Genomic DNA, 20076 nt, shown 5'->3' with positions numbered 1-20076 from the left:
ACTGTCAGGTCAGATTCCCAGCTTTTTATGTCAGAATGCTTTCCAGACTCCTTGTTACACACTGACATCTTAGGCAATTTAAAATATTTGTTGGTTCTCTCCAGCAATGGAGGGAAGAACTTGCATTCAGCAATATGTGCAAAAGTGGTCTGGGGTTTCTTCCTCTCTTTTAAGTTGTCTACCTCCTGTAGTGTTTAATGGAAGTTTTGTTCCTTTAGGAGCAACAGTGAGTGTTGTTTCAGCTGTTGTGTTGATGTCAAACCTGGAAAGCACAGAAAAGAAATGGAAAGATGTTGATTTGTTGAACAGGCTTCTAGCAGAAAGATAACTGCATAAAAATAGATAGAGATGATAGTTGTCTTAGTGTCTTATTTTACATGAAACTCTGGTACAGTGAGGAAAGGTTATTCTTGGAGGGAAAGTGAAAAGGAAAAAAAAAAGAGCTTAGTGGCTCTTGCCAGATTTCTCACTGTGATTCCATAATTGATAACCAATTATAAGAGTTTTTTGGAACCTCCATGGATAGTCATACTAAAGGCTTCAAGAATTTAACACTCTCTCCAAAGAAATTGAATTAATCACTCGCTTTAGCAATGTATTTATATTAGCTAGTGAATGAATGGAGTCAAAGGGCTAATAGATCTGGTGAGCAAAGCACTTGCTTTCCAGCTGTAGGTCAAGCAGCGATTGCAGGTCTCTGAGGAGCACTTATCCTGGAGACAACTTGGTTTCCATGTGCTGAAGTGACTGACAGAGCCAAGGGTGTGACTGGCAGCTGTGCCTGTTGGACCTCATCAGAATACCTAATGCTGCTTGAAGCCCTATCAAAACATTTCACATCTTGTAATGAAAGCTCAGTAACTGTGGTGTAATCTCTAAAAATAACATTAGTTTATAGAAACACACTCGATTTCTAAGACAGTTGTCATCAAAAAGTGTTATTTGTTTTAGGCTCTAGTTCATTTTTGTAGTAAGTGATTTTACTCATATATGTAATATTAATTTAATTATATAGGAATTGTGAGAGTTGCAGAAGGCCTTGTGAAGACTTTCAGTAATTCAGAATATTTTAGATGCCTCATTTGCCTTTCAGTGTGGCAATTCATCCAGAGTACACTGGAACAATATATGTGTCAAAATGAATACTTGTGTGTGACAGTTTTTGCAGATATTTGCCAAGGTGCATGCCCATAATTCTTTAGTTCTGTGTATGGTGATGACTCCTCACAAATATTCAAAATAATGACAAACAGTTGCAATTTGGGCCACAGATTTTTAATTAACATAGAAAGGACAATCCATAATCAAAAATTGCAGAAGTGGAGAATGCCTGTTTATAGCCGTAAGCTTTGATGTAGTTTTTGGCTTTTTCAAGAACTTGCCCATTTTGCTCAGTATTTGTTGCAATTCATGTATTTGTATTTTGATGTAAATCTTCATCACTTACTAGTGATTAGAGAAGCCAGTGCAGACTATTGCCTTTCAGCATGTAAATAGTCATGTACAGCAGAGGAGGAAGAGTACTCACAATACCTAGGGCAGGGTCCAGACATGTTTGCAATTTGCAAACAATAAGTAACAACAGTAAAAGATTTTTGACAAGAAATGTTTCTAAGGGGAAAATAATGTCTCAGTAACATCAACCACTGAGGACTGAGAAGAGGCAGAGATGATCTTTGTAGACGGAGGGTGATACCACATTGTGGCTTTTTTATCATCTTCAGCTTCTAAATCTCCCTTTCAGCCTTTTGCTGCAAAACTAGACTTTAATGTTGCATTATTTACATGTAATAGGAATTCAGTCATCTTAATATTTAGTCTTCTCACCATTTCATTGTTTCACTGTGAGCTTTTTATAGATATAGGCCTTTCATTTTTATGGGCAAAATAAAACCCTTTTTGAGCGCATTTTGAACACCACAAATTAAGCTAATTTTTTACTGTAACCTTTTAAATCTTAATGATGTATGTATTTTTGTGTAAATCATGCGAATGGCTCATAGCTGACACTAATAATAGCACTACCACTAACAAAAGAAAGAGAAGTTGTGAGTGGTGGATCTTGTATACTTTATGTATGGTTATTTCACAGGGAGCACAGGCTAACAAAAGCCAGTAACGATGTATAATTTAATGCATACAGCATGGCTGGCAAATAAAGTGCCCTAAGCTGCATCTTTATTTAGGCAGGTATTTTCTGGATTCATTCTAAAAACCTCCACAAATACTACAAATGCAGGTTGTGAATAGAACAGTGTAGGGTAGCAATTTATTGCACCATAATTTTGTTTATGGTGCCACTGATGAGCAGTTTCACTGCGGTGGCTTAAAGCTCGACTTTTATTGGAATAGGCATATTGTGGAATAGCAATGACCAACAATTACATAGGTTTTGTCATTTTCATATGGGTATCATTTATTAACAGCAATATCTAAATTAGCATTTCAGAGGTTTTTCAGGCTAGATGGTTTTAACTGCTCCTTCTCACATGAAAGTCTTAATTTCCTTCACAGCACGGGCCTGTGAAGTGTAGGAAATGACTGTGGGGGTCTGTACCTGATAGATGTGCCTGCTAATGAGGGTCGCAGCATTGTGGGCTTCCTCAGGGTGATATCACCCCTGGCCACCCCCTCTGCTCTTGTCCCAAGGTGGGAGATGTCCAGCAGGTAGAGCCAGGCAGGAGGGGGGATCTGTGTCACCAGAGCATGAGGTGCAGTCTGGTGGTGGAGCAGCCCAAGCCAAGAGGGCTCACCTGCTTCCTCATGGAGCTCCTTTAGTAAATAGCTGTTCCCAGATGGGTGGGAATGGAGCTGCTGCTCCCCAGGCTCCCAGAGGAGCCCTGTGGATGAGCAGATCCCTGCAGGGAGCAGTGCCCAGCTCAGCACAGACCCTTGTGGGCTCTGGGAACTCTCCTTTGTTGTCCTGTCACCGTGTCTGTGATAATGAGATAAAATAAACATCTTGGCTTTGGCCTCCTTTAGCAGGGTTATTTGCTGGGGCCTGTTCATGGCTTTGGGATCAATCTTTGACATGTGTCACAGTCCTCAAGGTAGGTATTAATACAAAATAATAAATGTGGGTAGTGTTCAACTTTTCCTGTAGCTGTCTATCAGAAAGTTCTGAAGTGGATTTCTTTAAAGACTCCCTGTCTCCTGAGGAAAAGGGGATAAGGCAGTGTGTCCCTGGACAGGATCTATGACTCATTATGTCAATCAAATTCCACTTCAGAGGGGAATAAAGAGATTTGTATCTCAAAGCTGTGCATAACGACTTCTTGGCTTTTCATTTCATATTTATGAGCGGTTTACTTTGAAGTGTTTATCAGGCAATACGCAGAAACATGAGAGAGCATTGCCTGAAACCATGTTCAAGTGTCTAATCTGTTAAATGCTTGCTGAGCAGGCTAGTTCATCAGTGCATGCAATGCAAAAAAGAGAGGAAAAAAAATAAACTTTCTGGGTTTTTGAGGTTTTGAAGCAGAATCTTTATATTAACAATATAAAAAGGATTAATAATGCCAAGCATTTTGAAATAAATGTAATATATGAAACTTACAAAAGTTGGTTATGTTCTGTGTTAAGTAGATAAATAGTTCTTTTCTTGAAAGGAAGCTTGACAGGACTTAATACCAAAACTATACAGTGCCACATCTGCTCTTAAGACGGGAGAATACTGTGACCACAGGATTCTCACTGTTAATTTTGAAGGCTCAAGGCATTCATAAGAGCAGACTGGTGTAGGGTTCTTTTTCCCCTCTAAAAAGGGCAGTTTGCTGATAACAGAAATGTTAAAAGCTGATAAAAGAATAGCAGTGGCATTAGTGTGCAAGGGGAACAAATTTTGAGCAGTATCACCCATTTGCTGTCTGCTGTGCCTGCAGGACTCTGAAGAGGCAACTATTGTTAAATAGGTCAAAGATTAAACCCCACAGTTTTGGGTGAAACAAAATGGCAGTGTGTTTCTCATTGGCATGGAGCTCCAGTGGGTTGGTTACACCAGACCAGATGCCTGGTGATCACTGTTCCAGTTTCCTGTTAACAAGTTTTCTGCTCCCAGCCCTCTCAAGTCAGGCTTTACTGTGAGATGGAGGCACAGAGACTACAGCACTAACAAGAGAACTCCAGCACCACCCCAAAAACCACACTGGGAGTTCTGCTCTGTACGTGGTCAGGGCAGTATTTACCTGGGTGGGCAGTTCCCAAGGGTCTGTGGTACCTGCCGTCCATGCATGTTATCCTGCATTTTATTTTAAAAGCAACCTCACTTCATTTGCAAATACATTCTTACATATAAGTGCTGCTAAGAAGAATCTGTAAGAATATCATTAGTTCAGTGCTTGATTTTTATCAAAAATGCTTTTTTCTTTAAAAAAAAAAGTATCTTTCCCCTCTGCAGAGAAAATTGTTGACTTTGAAGGACTTGATTTGTGGGTTCCTGTTGTGGACTTCAGAAAGTCATCCCTGAAAGTACTTCAGGGCCACAATTTATCAGTACTGTATGTTTCTGATTATTTCAGCTATAGATTTCTCCTTTGACTTTCAGGGTCAGAAATCCTTGGAACCTTGGGTTGTTCACTGTTTTGGGTTGAGGGTTCTTTCTTCTGGCATTCCCACTGACAGAGGAAATGGCTTTCTCCTCAGTTATGTATCCATGCATATTGTTCACCAAATTCTCAGTTAAAAAAAAAAAATCCATAAAACATATTCTGTGTTCAGTTTCCATGACAAAAGTAAGTTTTAGAAGAACTTAAATCCATGGGTACTTTTGCAGCATGTATGTCTGTTCTCTGTTCTGAAGTCTTTAAAGAGATAAAAAAGAAGAAAATAGAGCAACTAAATGCCTTTGAGAACCACAAATCTGAAATTTAAATAGAGGTGCTGGCAAGTTTTAATATGCTTAGCTGAATCAGAGGTTCATCAGTCTCTGAAAGTGATGGATAAATCTGTGAGTATCCAGAGCCTGTCATGGTGGCTTAAGCCATCTGAAGCCAGGGGCCAGCTCAGCTCCTGTGCCCTCTCACACCCGTAATTAAGAAAACAATTTTTTCAGATAAGACAGTGGCTGAAAGGCCACAGGCAAGAGATGTTCAACAGCACCACACAGCTCTGCTGGCAGTGTTCACCTCATGGAAAAAGGGGCTGGGAGCACAATGGCCAAGTTCTCATCCAAGGTATCCTGTAAGCGGGAGAAAGGAGATTTGTTTTGTTTTGTTTTCCCATCCCTGGTCTTCAGTGCTGTCCTTACCTTATCCACATTCCCTTTCAAAGAAGCCCTGATTTTGGTTCAAAACTGCCTCTGACTCCCACATAGCCAAAAAGGAAATACGTGAACTAGCCTAAAATGCTTCTTTGCAAAATGTTGGTGGGCTAAAAAGCGTGAACTTGTGTTAGGATTGATGAATAATCCAATCTAATCTCCCACTTGTTAAACCCAAAGAGTTCTATAATTGAAGGCTGCAAAGTAAAAAATAATAATGATGATGTTGATAAATAAAAATAATAATATAATCATATGATACCTAGGCATACTTGACCTTTATCAGTGAGATGTGAATTTGTCATTTCATCTGATCTGCAAGGCACTTATGAAGCAAGTAAAGGCACTTAGCAAGTGAGATGACGTGTGTGTTAAAAATAGTCAGATAACACAGCCTGCACAGTAACTTCTCTTTCAAACAAACCGAATTTTGGTCTGGCTCTCTTTGTAATATTTACTGCGATATCTCCTAATGATAACACCTCAAAAAGATTTTGGGTTTAGACTGGAAGTTTTTAATGCAGAACTAAGCAATAGAGAAGGGCATAAATTTTTTTATTTATTTATTCATTTATTTATTTATTTATTACTATTACAGCTGGTTCTTGTGCAGAATATTTGACCTCGTGGGGGAAAATCATTCTTTTTAAAATCAGTGTTTGAAAATCAGGGTCAACGTTTTCCCACACATAAAAATCTGTTCGACAAAATCGTAGTTCTAGTTGAGATATCTTGATAATTCCTCTTCAGAGGATCACACACTTGCCACCTGTTAAACTCGATGCCAAAGTGGAATCTCCCTTCTGGTATTAGCCAATGAAGTCAGGGTTGGCAGTCCTTCAAATTTTAGACAAAAATGGAAGAGAAAAGACAACAGAAGTGCAACAACTGCCCTGTTGTTAAGGTGGAGTTTTATAAAACAAAGATGTAGTTTCAAACAGCAGAAAGTTAGAATAAGCAGAATCTATTGGCACATCACAAATCTTCACTTCTGTTCATTGGAGAAGAAGGGAAAAGTAATCTAAATTAAAGCACAGGTACTGAAATTCTAAACCACTGGAAGAGAGGAAAGTGTAGATAAAATAGAGGAACACTTTGCATTCACCAAGGAGAGCTGTGCCTGCCAGGACCACTGCCCCAGTGCAACAGGCTCAAGGGATGATGTTGCACGTGGGTATACAGTGATCAGAAAATCAGAATAGCAGCGTGTTTTGAGTGTGTGGGAAATTCCAGTGCAGGGAAAGAAAAGAGGTGCATGGGAGCAGGTCATATTTCTTCCTCCCGTAGTTCTGCAGACCAGTCACTCCCTGCAGTGGAACTGGGGTATCCCTTTCTGTGCTTGGGATTGTGTAGGCAGTGTTCAAATTATAGTCACTGGGACATGTAAGAAATATTGTATTAAGGGTGTATATTTCATCTGTACAAAGCTCAGGGCCAACAGTATCTGAATAGGTGCCAGCTGATCCATTTATGATACCACAACTGACTGGACCTAACTAATTATTTTACTAGGATTAAAAATGGAAAGCTGAAATCAATTTATAGTTCAGTCAAAGAAATACAGATGTTTCCTGATCTCTTAATAAAATGAAAGCAAATGGTAAATAAAAGAAAATCTGGTTATGTTTATTTTTTAGTATGTAAACTGTCTCAAAGAGTTTCATCTGTTATCATTGATATCTGATTATAAAATACATATTAACTCAAAAATTATAGTGCTCAAATAGCTTTAATTTCATTATTCTCTAAGTTTGGCATGAAGTTTATATGGATTTTTTTAACATGCTTTTTTAATTCATGTGGTGCTCAATTTAAATTGTTTTAATTTTTTGGGGAAGCTCTTCTTTCCATTTTAAGTGAATTCCTTTGTCAGTCCTTGAGGTCATTCGTGTTGGTCTACTGATGGTCCTCCAGTAGGATTAGAAATGCAGAGTTAAAGGCTGGCATTTCTGTCAGTTCTAAAATCTGTTACAAGCAGCGTCATTCAGAATATAAGTACAAGTTCTGAGCCAAAAAATGGTTTAAACTTCTTTTATTCTACTGTGCAGGTTTCAATTTATATTACCGTTATTTCTAAGTGAATGGTATTTACAGTGAAGAAGCACCTTGTGACTAAACAGCTGACAGCTGCTGGTGCTCAGAAATCTTTATATGTGCCTGGGGACTTTCATAAAATATAGAATATCCATGTTCCTAGCTTGTGAAGCAAGGGATAAAGAAACAATTAAGGTTTTGTCTGTGATGACAGCTGATTCAGGTTTTTCAAGAGTTCCCAATTAAACAGTTATGAAAGTATGAAACCTTATTACCTGTGACTTCTGCTTCTTGAGAGCACAGTTTATTTATCAAGTCATGAACAGAGATTTATTTTTTAGCACTTATGAAATCTTGATTTAACAGTATAAAAATAAGAAAAAGCTTTTCAATAATTCAAGTAAATTATCAACAGCTAATTTATCCCCTGGTTGTTTCCTGCAGATTTTCATAGAAATTGTTCTTAATAATTGAATCTGTTTAGTGTATCATGAAGATTAGGAGCTGTACAGCAATTTTATCCAAAAAGTACTTATATATATATGTGTATATATATATATATATGGTTAACTGAGGGTTTGTTTTTCTGGAGACCAAGGAGAACTCACTGTCCTTTTCTGACATAACTAAAAGGATTTCACAATAGGCAACCAACATCTTTGTGAGCTAGATTAGAATGCAAATGACATCTTTTCAGTGCTGGAAACTGTGATTTTAAATTCTGTAGGACTGTGGTCTAATCTTATTTGACTGTTATTGTGTTATGTATACTTGAGTTTGCTCACATTTCTTAAAATAACACCTCAAAACTTGGACAGATCAAACTATTTCGGTTGAAATTTGCCATGTCCCTCGGGGTTGGTTTGTTTGGAAACTGGACAAGGAGTATCTGACTGGTTCTGAGATGGATGCAAGAGAAAAATCCCTCATTTTGCCTGGGGTGAAAACATCACATGACTGTTGTGTTGATTAAACTAAACATCTCCATGCTTTGACTCACAGATCCCAAGTTTGGAAATCTTTCCCTGCTCTCTGTCTGTGCATCTCTGCTGAAATAGGATGGAGTTCCTGGAGTCTGATGCAGAAGTGCTGAAAGTTTGCAGGTGTGCCCAGGGCTGTGGGGTCAGGTCTGAGCAGGGCTCTCCCATCACTCCTCCCTGAACTGTGGAGCTCTGGCACAGGGAATAATAGGGGAGGCTCAGCCTGGAATTTGCTTTCTGCTGGCACATAATCAGCGAGGAGGAGGAGGAGAAGAGCACCCAGGGAGAGCACAGGAGGGCGAAGCAGCAGAGGAGAGCAGAGCAACTGCTGACAGAATTGCATCCTTCTGTCTCCTTCGGGTGTCAGAATGGACTGGTCTGTAGGAATAACACATCCCTCTGTAATAAATGAACCTTTACTCCTTTTACCACTCCTCAGAGGTGGGAAAAGTTGGAAAACTTTCGCTAAACCAAAGATAGGCTAAGAAAATGAAGCATTAGCCTGAAGAATTACATTTTAACCTGAGCTGCGTGGGGTAGATAATAAATAATAGTCTTTCTTGACACCTAGCTCTGTCCTCTTGTCCTTGCAATCTGATTTTGTTTTTAATCAACATCAGCATTTGAGAAGAAAACAATAAATGCGTGATTTTCCCTAAAGCAGCATATCATAAAAAATAAGTTCATTACCATAAGGTGATGCCAGAGATCTATTTGTTGGGGTGAGGAGCAGAAAAGACCTTGACTCTGTGTGAGAACTGCTCAGCAATAGCTGCAATCTCTCTGAGTTACCAGCACTTTTCCAGCAAAAATCCAAAAGCAGCTACTCTGAAGAAAATTAACTCTATCCTGGCCAAAACCAGCACAGCAGGGGCATCTCCAAATCAGGAAGAAGCAAGGCAGATTACAGAAAAGACAATTAAAGGATTCTGCCATTGATGAGAGAAGCTAGGAAATGAATTTTACATTCAAACCATGTGTTGCAATGTGCACAAAGATTTCTCTCTGCTGCTTCTACTCAGTTCACTGCAGAAGGGAACGAGGCAGCCAGAGTTTCACTTTTTAGAAAACCATTGTGTTTCTGTTGAATTTTAAAAATTGTTGACTGCGTAAACTGTTAGTATTTATAACAAAATTTCATTGTGTAAATGTATATTCTACACTGTAGAAAGCATACCTGGAGTGGGGTGTGTCTCTGTGTCCACATGTGCAGAGATGGGCATCAAGACCTCTGTGCTATTCTCACACTTCTCAGTAACATCTATTTAGCATTTCCTGATGCCTTTGTCACAAATGTGCTCTCTCAAAGTGGTTAAAGTTCACATTAATTTGGTTATAAAATATTTAGCTTTTCTGAGTAGCAATACCTGGGATTTAATGATCTTAAGTGAAAATATGCCATCTGTGAATCTTCTTAGGAAGCAGTAACAGAAGTGTGTAGGAGGCCCTGCTGCTTTTAACCCCCAGCTATCGATTTTAGAACCTAGAACAAGGTAGAGACTGGTCATTATTGTTATTTGCTACGTTCCAAGGAATCTGTTCTCTGGTACTTTGTGTTTGATCAGGGCAGAGTTTGTTCCACAGGAGCTTACACTGCCCCTTCCTTAAGCTACCAAAGGGCAATTATTTATTATTTAGAGAAAAATGAATAGAGAGTTAGGAAATAGGAATGTTAGGAGAGTCCAGGTAAAAAGTTTATTGTAACTTCTGTGGATATTACAAGGGGGAGGAAAAGCTGCTTGTAAAGCTGCTGGAGGCTGGTGAGTCTCCTGACTAGAGTGGCCAGTGTCTCCTCTTCATCTCCTGACCTCCCAAATCATAGGATGTCTTCTCTTCTTGGAGGATTCACAGTGAAAAAGGACTTTATTTTTTTCTTGTGCTGTTCTTTTTGCATTTTTGGTTTCTTCAGAAATGGGATATTACAGTCATTGTAATATCAATGATGGTAAGAGAGAGAATTTTCCAGGCATGTTTTATGCTAATGAATTTGCCACAAAGGGTGTTCATCTGTGGTGCTGTGGTTAAAATTCCTGTATGTTGCACAGAAAATATACTTCTGATTTAAGTATATGTAAACTATCAGAAAGATGCAGTATGTTTTATAGTGATGTATCAAGGCGGAAGGGGGAGATTTATAAAAAACAAAGTCTTACATTATTATTTTTTTAATTGTATGCACAATAGTAGAAAAACTTCAGAAATAAAGACAGTAGTGTATCTGTCAGCATGGGTCTAGAGCCTCAGTTTGGAATATCTGATGGGGTAGAATTAAAAAAAAGAAAAGCATTTTGTAGACCAGGATCTTTAACTGTGGGAAAAGAATAGTATTGAAATGGGATGATTGAAGATATGGCAGTTGTTCAGTTGTTTATTGGGTAAGGAAGATAAGGAAAAAAAGGTCAGGGTTAAAAATGTGTATGCTAAGTGGATAAAAAATGAAATTGTCATCATTTGTTCTGCCATTGTAATGACTGAATTCATGAAGAACTGAGAAAAATTAAGTGTGCATCACAGTTTGTTAAAAAGAGAGACCCCTTCATACACCACAGATTGGAGCTAAATTGTGATACTTGTGCCAGCAAAATCATTACAGGTCTAAATATTAACAACAACGTGAGAAAGAATGGAATGTCTTAAATAGGTGGATTCTTGTTATCATTACTACTTGTAATTGATTGTGGTAGCAAACACTGTAAGTCATAGTATCCTTTTGATTTTCGACTTAGTCCAGTTGTGAACTTGATGTAGCGTTGAAGGCAAATCCATCATATCCGTGCATTACTGGTTTCAGGATCTTCCTCTGAGGCATCTTGTAGTGATCACAGCTGGATTAGATTCACCTTCAGAAGGGCAATTCATGCAGTTTTAATTACCCAAATGAGACCTCTGCCCAGAGGCTGGGTGAAAGTAACCTCTGTTTATGTGGGGATGCTTTCTAGGCTCAGCAGAGATAATGAGTACAATTGTGCATCGTTGAAGTCAACACACTTTTAGTAAGTGTTTGTACACTAAATAACTGAAATAGTAAATTTCTGTCAAAGGAACTGTGCTAAGGAGATAATACAAGTAATGTGCTAATTAGAAGGAAAACATCTATTCTATTGAGAGACTATTCACAGCATGTAGATTATGGGCAATGATGATCAAGTACATAACATTGTATTACACTTCTAAACTAGTGTACTACTGATCTATTTTTGTATGAAAGATTACACACACCTTAAGGGAGCAGCTGGTTTTAACTGCTTTTCTTTAATGGAAATGGTCTAGTGATTTCTGCAAGTGGGGATGAAGGGACTGGGGATGGAGGCTGCCAAGCTCTGTTGCAAATGAAAACCTTTTTATTTTTTGTAGTGTGTTCTTCAAGAGAAATAAGTTTCTTTCTTTTCCACCAACAAGGATCTGATGTTCTTTGCTTGAGCTTCAAATCACTTAGAGCTGTGAGGAAGAGACTTCTTGAAGGATACACTAAAGCTTAACCCCAGACCAGGCTGGGTCAGTGTTTCCTCCCTCCACCTCAGAGTAGTTTGTACTGGCAATGGGGCAAGGAAGGCTGTGTTGTTCTTGGTGAACTTTCTGTCACTGGGATCCCATATGGAGTATTCTGGCAGGGGGAGTGGATATAAAATATAACTTAGGTATTTTTTCATCATTTGTGAGACTATACTTCATCTGCAAAGTAATAGTACGATTCTTTCTGCTGTGAATTATGGCATAAATTATTTCTGTGCATTCAGATTATATTTACCCTCTGTGTGAATTTACAGGGGTGGTCTACTGATGCCATTAATACCTTAATGTGCAATAATGGCTGAGCAAATGAGAGAATAATAGATTAGTGACAGCAGTTCAGATGTTATTCAGGAGATGTGGGCAGTTTCATTTTAGGGAAACAAGGGATGTAGGAGAACATGATCCGGATCAAGAAAAAGTCTAGACAATATAACTGTAGTATTTCTATCTCCTTTCCCTCATGTTTTACAGTAAATAAAGGGCTATGGAGAAATCAGGAATTATAATATAATTTTTGCATATGTAGATATAAAATATATATCTGACAACTGCTTTTATATATGTATGTATATATAAAATGTATATATATGCAGATGTGAAAAAGTTGTTATCCATGGGTATCCAAGGACAAATTATTCTGCCTCTGGAAGCTGTCTTACAGAACAGTCTCAAATAATATTTTGCAGAAGAAAATGCCAAAAATTATTAAAGAAAGCTAATTAGAATCTCCCAGAGAACATAACTAGAGAGGGAAATTTCTAGAATATTTCATGTCTACCATCAGGATGCTTGAGATTTTCTGTTGTAAGACTGTAAGGAGATTTCTGAGAAGCAGCATAGAAAATCCTTTCCCAGAGGCTCAGGGGCTGATTCCATTTGTGTTCTTGAGCTGATGTGATCCACTTCTCAAATTTTTTAAATGTGGTCAGTTACTGAGAGATGCCGAAATCCCGGGTAATAAAACTCAAATGGGTGAAGGATTTCTGTGAATACTGTATTTCACTTTCAGTGCCTTTACCGTTTTCCTCAGACAAATAAAGCAAGAATTTCTCTGAAGATGTTTTTTGCATCGGATGTTACAGTCAGATTCTGACGTCAAGACAGGATGCTAATCAGAGGGAAATCAGATGGGATTATAAGGGCTGTTAAAATCCACAGAATATCATTAAAATGTTTTACCGTGGATGTAAAACAGCTTAATTAAGCTAATATATTTGTAATTTGTGTGTATTTGTAGACATTTATGCCACCAGCAAGCAAGAAAACTTGAAAATCTTCATTTTCATGATGAGTTTAGTAATTTTAACATATATGTCATGTCAACATGTGCTCTACCTGTTTAAGTCAGAAAGTGTGGAGCTACCAACCTTCAGATCACTCCACATTTTTATATTTATTTTGGTTTGATTTTGACCTTTTTATTAATAAGTTTAAGGTTAGCTTGATAATAGGACTAAACCAAAACTATAATCAATCAAACTGTTTTTGTTAAATGTCTCCTGCTGAAATTGCACATGATTAAAATTTACATTTTCTTTAAAAGTAACTTTGTTTCATTTGTCATTTTAGAGCTCTTCACTTATTAAAAAAAAAGGCAAAAAAATTTCTAGACTGAAGTGCACTTAAGAAGCTCATTTTTATGACTGTTGAGTTTCTTGCTTTTGACTAAACGACTAAATTTCTGATTACTACATTAAATATTAGAAGGCAGGTAAAATATGCTCCTAACTTGGTGTTGATGAAAGCGAGCTGACTTTTCTAATGCCAGCCTTTTTATATTCTTTTTAAGCATTGCCACTAAATGCCTCATTTCTTGAGAAGCATCCACCTGATGATAATTCTTTACCTGGGGTTTGGCCACTCTCTGCTGGCCCACGTACAGGTTAACCTTGGGGTGAAAGAGGGCACAGCTCCTCCCTCTTCCATCACCTTCCTTTAATTCATGAGCTCTAGGAATAAATCTTAAGTGGGGCCCAGGTTTACTTTCTGTAGATGTGTGCATACATCCCATATCCAAAAAATGGTTTAGCAACTGGATGTGAGACTGGAGAGGCTAATCTGTGAAAGAAGTTGTAATCCTTAAAAAAAATCTAGTTAACTTCTTTATTAATAGAAGACATTTAATTGTGTGTTTTATTTAGTCTACGAACTTCCATTGTAGAGCTTTATTCTGACAAATATATAGAGGAAGAGGAGAAAACATAAGATGATTTTGTACAAAATAAAACTACTGTTTTAGAAACACAGACCACAGATCTGGTTTCTCAGTGAATTAGGAAATTAATTAAATAATTGGCAGTTACACTGCCAGCGACTTCAGTTCTGGTTTCAGCCCAACGTAATGAAGCTCAAATTACTTTGCTTTTCAAAACCTTTGAAAGCCTTAGAGACCAGTGAATATTTCCCTCTATTTTTTTACTGCCCTGTTCATTACTGTAGGAAACAAATACATAAGCAGAAATCAGCCATCAAGTCTGTGCTTCCTGAGAACCCGGGGGGACTCCATGTGCTTTAAAAATGTATGAGACTTTGTCCACTGAGTCGTTATTAACTGCTAAAGGTCACGTGCTTTGACATTGTTTCTGAAAGTTTTGCCTTTAAACCCGGTGACCTCCTGATTTTGGTACTGATGCACAATTTCTTCTTGAATACGGTGGAAAAAGGTAGAAAAGAGTTACAATGCTTACCAGGTCTATCTTGATTTCTTCAGCAGATATTAAATTACCAATTGCACCAAATGTAAAAGTGCAAAGCTGGTGCCAAGGTTTCATGTTTCGTGGGTTTGTGTTTTTTCACTGTGTCTGTGGAAGGCTTGTGTATGAGCAAATGAGCTTTACAGAGAAAAAATTCCTCTTTTCTAGTAATCAAATGCACAGCTTCAAAGCTCATGCTCTGCTCCTACAAGTACAAGGTTAGATATATAGCAAAGCAGGTCATCTCATTAACACTTGTTGCGAGGTTTACGTTAATCACACACCTCAGTGATTGGTTATTTGAGGCCAAAATAGGAACTTTAAATTTGGAGACCTTTCCTACCTTTGTTTTATATATTTGTATATTTGTCCATTTTAGCTGCATTTACTGTGTTTGTGGTTAAGTTTTGCTAGACCAGAGATTTCACAGATTTCACAGATTAGTCTGAGTTGGAAGGGACCCACAAGGATCATCAAGTCCAACTCTTAAGTGAATGATACACTGCTAATTAAGTGAAATTAAAACAGTCTGTTATTTTAAAGCTTAAAATAAATCCTCTGGGTTTTAAATTAATGAATTTTTATATTGTTTTATTGCCCCTCTAGGAACAAACTTCACTCTTGCAGAACTGGGGATCTGTGAGCCCTCTCCCCATCGCAGCGGCTACTGCTCAGACATAGGAATTCTGCACCAAGGCTATTCCCTGAGCACGGGCTCCGATGCCGACTCGGACACGGAGGGGGGGATGTCTCCGGAGCATGCCATCAGGCTGTGGGGAAGAGGGATCAAATCCAGGCGCAGTTCTGGGCTGTCAAGTCGTGAAAACTCAGCTCTCACCCTCACCGACTCCGACAACGAGAACAAGTCAGACGAGGAGAACGGTAGGGCCTGATTCTAAAATACATTCCTAATGTACACATGTGAGAACATGGTCATGCTTAAAAATACTCAAGTCTTCTTTTAAAGGTGGTATTTTCACTTTCTCAGTTTGACTAAAGCTGCTTTTTAACACAGTTTTTTTTTTTAACCATCAGTATCAGGAAGCTTACAGATGCATCATATGATATATATCATGTTTGATCTCACAATTTGCTTTTCGCACCATGATCTTTCACACAAGTTTGTGCTCAGAGTATATTAAATTAAACTTAATGATGAGAAGCAGAAAGAAATTTCTTAAGAGAAATAGTTTCTCATATGCGATTTTTCTACACAGTTTGAAGTAATATTAATAACCCACAGTATGCTGGTAGCTGGAACAGTGATGCTAATTTGTAACAATCAGATTTAATTTGATGTATTTTTTTCATGTTTTTGAAGTTGTAAAAGAATTACTTTGCTGTTTGCATATTGGTATTGGGGGGCTTTTAGAAAGCAAACCTATAGATCAGGTTGGAGCAGAACAGTTCTGCTTGATGTGGTTTATTAAGGTCACAGATATTAACTTTTGGCAGTGACCACTCACTTGGGACAAAACAGCTCGGCAGTTCAGGTTCTTCATATGTATCACCTTAAAGTTTTTAGCTGAGGTATTTTCTGCACTTACATATATTTCAAGAACTAAAGAGGGAAAATAGTAAAAATGGATTTGTGTGATTTTGCCTTCCATCCTGTGGAGAAATGAAGGTGCAAACTCAGCTTAGTTAAAATAGAAACGAAAGGTTTTGATTCTTGTCTTTCTGAGGAGGTGAAGAGGAACCTCCCTAACATCACACCCTCAGAGCAACTGTTCCAGCAGCTGACACCAGCTCATGAAGGCAGCTCTCTGCTAAGCATATTACTTGTGATAAAATTCAGTTTGATACGTTTTGGGTGCCTCTCAGGAGAGGATTTTTGTAGGTGTTTGTTTTGGGCTCCTCCCTGTACTTACTGACAGTTGTCTCGGTTTCAACAAAGCTGGTGTGCCAGGCACTAAAAAAAACAAGCAACTGCTTGTCAAAGCAAACAAGGAAAAAACAAATTACAGTTTATATATTGATAGAAAGAAGTTCAGAAAAGTGCCATTGATTTTGTTTGTAACAGAAGTCCTTTTTTTTTATTTAAATCGAATCTTCAAGTACTATCTCCTGTAGTAGCAGGATACATTTCTTCATCAAAACCAAGGAGGGAACGTGCATTTACTAATAATGGTTTGTACAAGGAAGCCCATGTTTTGAAAGGAATAAGTGACTGGTTATTTGATTTTTCCCTTTTTCTTTTTAATGGTACCATTCACAGAAAATATGACAACTTCCACTGATTTTTAGTACACTTTTGATAAGTGTAATTTCAAATAGAAAACCTGACTAATAGAATCTTGGCATTATGGAATGATTGGGTTTCAATTCTGTAGCAGAAATTCACTTCTCTGAGGGTGGTTGTCTCCATTTCAATGGCAGCAGTGTGCCACACACCTTTTGTCTGAGGAAATGTGATTTCAGGACCTACTTTTATACATATTGTCACAGACATTGATAAAAGAATGAATGTGTTTCCTTGTTTTTCAATTTCATCCTTATAATAAGTGAATTATTAAGTAATTAGAAATCTAGTGCAGTGACTCCATTTTGAATAGGTAATTTTTCTAATGGTGATGTTAATAGGAGAAAGAAGAACATAATCAAGCAGTGAGCAAGAAACAAGCCAGTATGTGGAATTTGTTTTTACTTGGCAAAGTTTCTGTGAGAAGGGTTTCTGTGTGTTTGGTTGTTTGAAAAAAACCACCACACAAGTCAGAAGCAACTGTTCTATACACAGAGGTGTTAACTTCAGGAAACTTTTTAGCCTTACTCTCTCACGTACCCTGGTTAGCTCAAAAATCGATGCTTCTTCACATGGCTGATTTCATGAAGTTTTGGGATGCATTATCATATAGATTGACAGTTGCCCCACTGGTTCAGCACCACAGTGTGGACACTTACAAAACCATCATTAATTTCTCACGCTTGTGCCCAGCAGTAGTTTCCTACATAATAAACACTCTGTCCTTCAGAAGCAGATCAATAACCTGCCAGGTGTTTGTCTGGAGAGGAAGTAACAAGAATCTATATTTCAAGAGAAATTTGCACTCTGATATGGTTTCAGATTTGCAGGATACCAGCATAAAACGAGGCATTGCTTAGAATGAGACTTTACCAATTTATCCCCAGCAATATTTGAGGGAACTCATGATGCATGGACCTCTGACTTTATTTAAAGTACTGTTAAAGCTCTTTCCCTGATACAGTTCAAGTGTTGTGTTATGAAACAGTAGTTCAACTCCAAAAGATGATTTTTTTTTTTAATATCAAGATGCTATCACAATTCCTAGCACTGCATTTAAAAAAAACCCAAACAAAACGACCAACACTTTTTTTTTTGGTGTTATTAAATCTATTTTGTCATTTTTAGCACATCTCCAAGTAGCACAGAGGAGGCCTAATTTCTAAAAATTGCTCTGGCAATATGATTTTGTTCCCATTCAAATCCATTCACAAAGCTTGTGACCATTTTCTGCACTTGTAGATTTAGTATGATTTAATTTTATCATAAACTAGAATGCTGTGAACCTTGAAATACTAGCAGGTCTGAAATGCTTATAGATAAATTGAAATAATGGAAACTCATTAAATTCCATGTTTTACTTGATACACTGCAATTCTTCCTGACAAAACACCTTATTGACATTTGAAAAACAACACTTATTTTCAGAAGTCTGATTAGGCTCTAAATTCTTATCATATCTCGCAGCTTTTCCTACTGTCGTGATCTGGTCATCTCAAGTTCTTTAGACAAGTCAATGTGAATATGCAACACAAATCTGTCAGCAAATTTTTATTCAACATGATGTATTTGAGTTTATGTAAGTAAAATACTCTTTTTTTTGTGCAAATATAAAAAGTCAGTTAGAAATACAGGACACCTCTCATTTCACGTGCCAGCTTTGTAGAGAGAAGTACCTGTAGGGACCCGCAGCTAAGGAGTATAGGGGTTCCTGAATGCTTATTTTTTTTCTTTTATTAAATCCTGGAACAGTTTATTCCAAAACATTCTGGAAAACTTTCAAAAAGTAGCTTTTTCATCAGTTGTCATGTTCTTTCTTAAGCCTACAGTATTTCTATCTCCAGAGTAAAGCTTAGGTGGTGGTTATATTTAGGGAGTGACCTTGAAACAAGTACTCTTTCAGGCTTCCAGTGCTTTTTTTTCCCCCTCTTTTTTAAAAAAGAGAAGAGGTCTTCCTTTTTTTTTAAAGTTGCGTTGAAAATTATGTTCTTCTCAAAAATATGAAACATGGTAAATTAAGGTAAATTTAAAAATCCACGAAAACAGAGTGATCATAATTAAAGCAGCATTTATGTGCAGAATCCTTTTGCAGCAGAACTGCAATCTTCTCTTTTCCTGGCTTCACTGTTATTGAATGACCAGTTCCAGGCTATTAGGGAGGCGATTAAATTCAACTGACATTAGGCAGATGGGAGTGAAAAGCTGAACAGACCAATAATAGAGAAGAGAAAAGATAATCCTCCGTAGAGGAAAGGAGAAAGGAAAAGTAACATGTGAACTCAGAGCAGGTCTTGGTAATATTTCAGAGTGCTAAAAGGAACTAGTAGGCTCAAAGTGAATCCAGGAGGAGGGCTTTTGATGTGAATCTAGATTGTGTTCATTCCTCTGTTGTGGAAGAGAAAATATCTGGAATGGTGTTGTGCCTTTTTGGTTTTTTTTGAGAAGGTTTTCACCTTGACATTTTTTGTATTAATAACATTATTGTATATAATGGATAGATAATATGACTGGTAGAATGTGACAGAAAACAAAGTGTTTATAATGAGATTTCTACATTGATATTATAATATCAAACACTTGAGATGTTTCTGTTTTACATTTGTGTGTCAGAGAAGGAAAAAAAAGAAAGGGTGTCTTGGGGGATGAGGAGAAGAATTTCCAGGACTGAAACCATATTATTAAAATAATGTCAGACCAAAAAAGGTAATCAAGGACTACTTTCATCTTGGTAGTAGTGATTCTGAACTGAGCAGCAAGACAAGAATGAATAAAGAATCCCCAAGGTCAGCAAAATAAGGGAAAGTTCAAGGTTGTGGAATTACTGTGGAAATCTGTGCACATTTTAAAGAAATCCACAAGAAAACACTGTGGGTTTGGCAGCTCTTTGTAGATAAAACCTGTGAGAAGCAAACACTCCTGTGTTGATACGCAGCTGCACCTTGGGAGGGGTGGGAAAGTCAGGTGTTATTGGAATGAACCTGGAGAGTCCTGAATCCAGCCAGCAGTGCGCTTTCCCTTTCCTCACTTCACCTCCTTTCTTCCTGGAGAAGCTTTTCCATCCTCCACAGGAGCCAGCCTGACTCCAGCACTGGGTCTGATGATTCAAGTCATGTAGGAAGATGTTGTAGGAAGCTGCACCAATATTTTCAGGTTCCATATCCATCAATATTTCCTATTCTAGACCTGTTGGTGACAATGAATTCTGTTGTTTTTCCACCTTGGAAAACACCACATTGGTGGTGGTTTGTATTGTAGTAATTAAAAGTTTGAATCACAGGCAATACCTTGTGTGCATATCACTTATTATTGAATGAAGGAGTGCCATGAATAAAAAAAAATTAATTGGAAAACGTGTAA

General features: G+C 37.7%; 1 protein-coding gene across 14 annotated transcripts in view; it reads left to right on the top strand.

The window, feature by feature from the left end:
• TENM2 (teneurin transmembrane protein 2) overlaps positions 1-20076 on the top strand; it is a 643539-nt gene that overhangs the window by 170233 nt on the left and 453230 nt on the right. For all 14 annotated transcript variants that reach the window (XM_027682931.1, XM_027682929.1, XM_027682927.1 and 11 more), the window contains exon 4: positions 15084-15359. In XM_027682931.1, coding sequence (XP_027538732.1) covers positions 15084-15359 — 276 coding nt within the window. The remainder of the gene's footprint in view (positions 1-15083; positions 15360-20076) is intronic.

The sequence above is a fragment of the Neopelma chrysocephalum genome, unplaced genomic scaffold (genome assembly GCF_003984885.1).
Source record: "Neopelma chrysocephalum unplaced genomic scaffold, ASM398488v2 Primary Assembly neopelma1_63, whole genome shotgun sequence".
In the NCBI taxonomy this organism is placed as follows: domain Eukaryota; kingdom Metazoa; phylum Chordata; class Aves; order Passeriformes; family Pipridae; genus Neopelma; species Neopelma chrysocephalum.
This window is presented reverse-complemented; position numbering and strand designations above follow the sequence as displayed.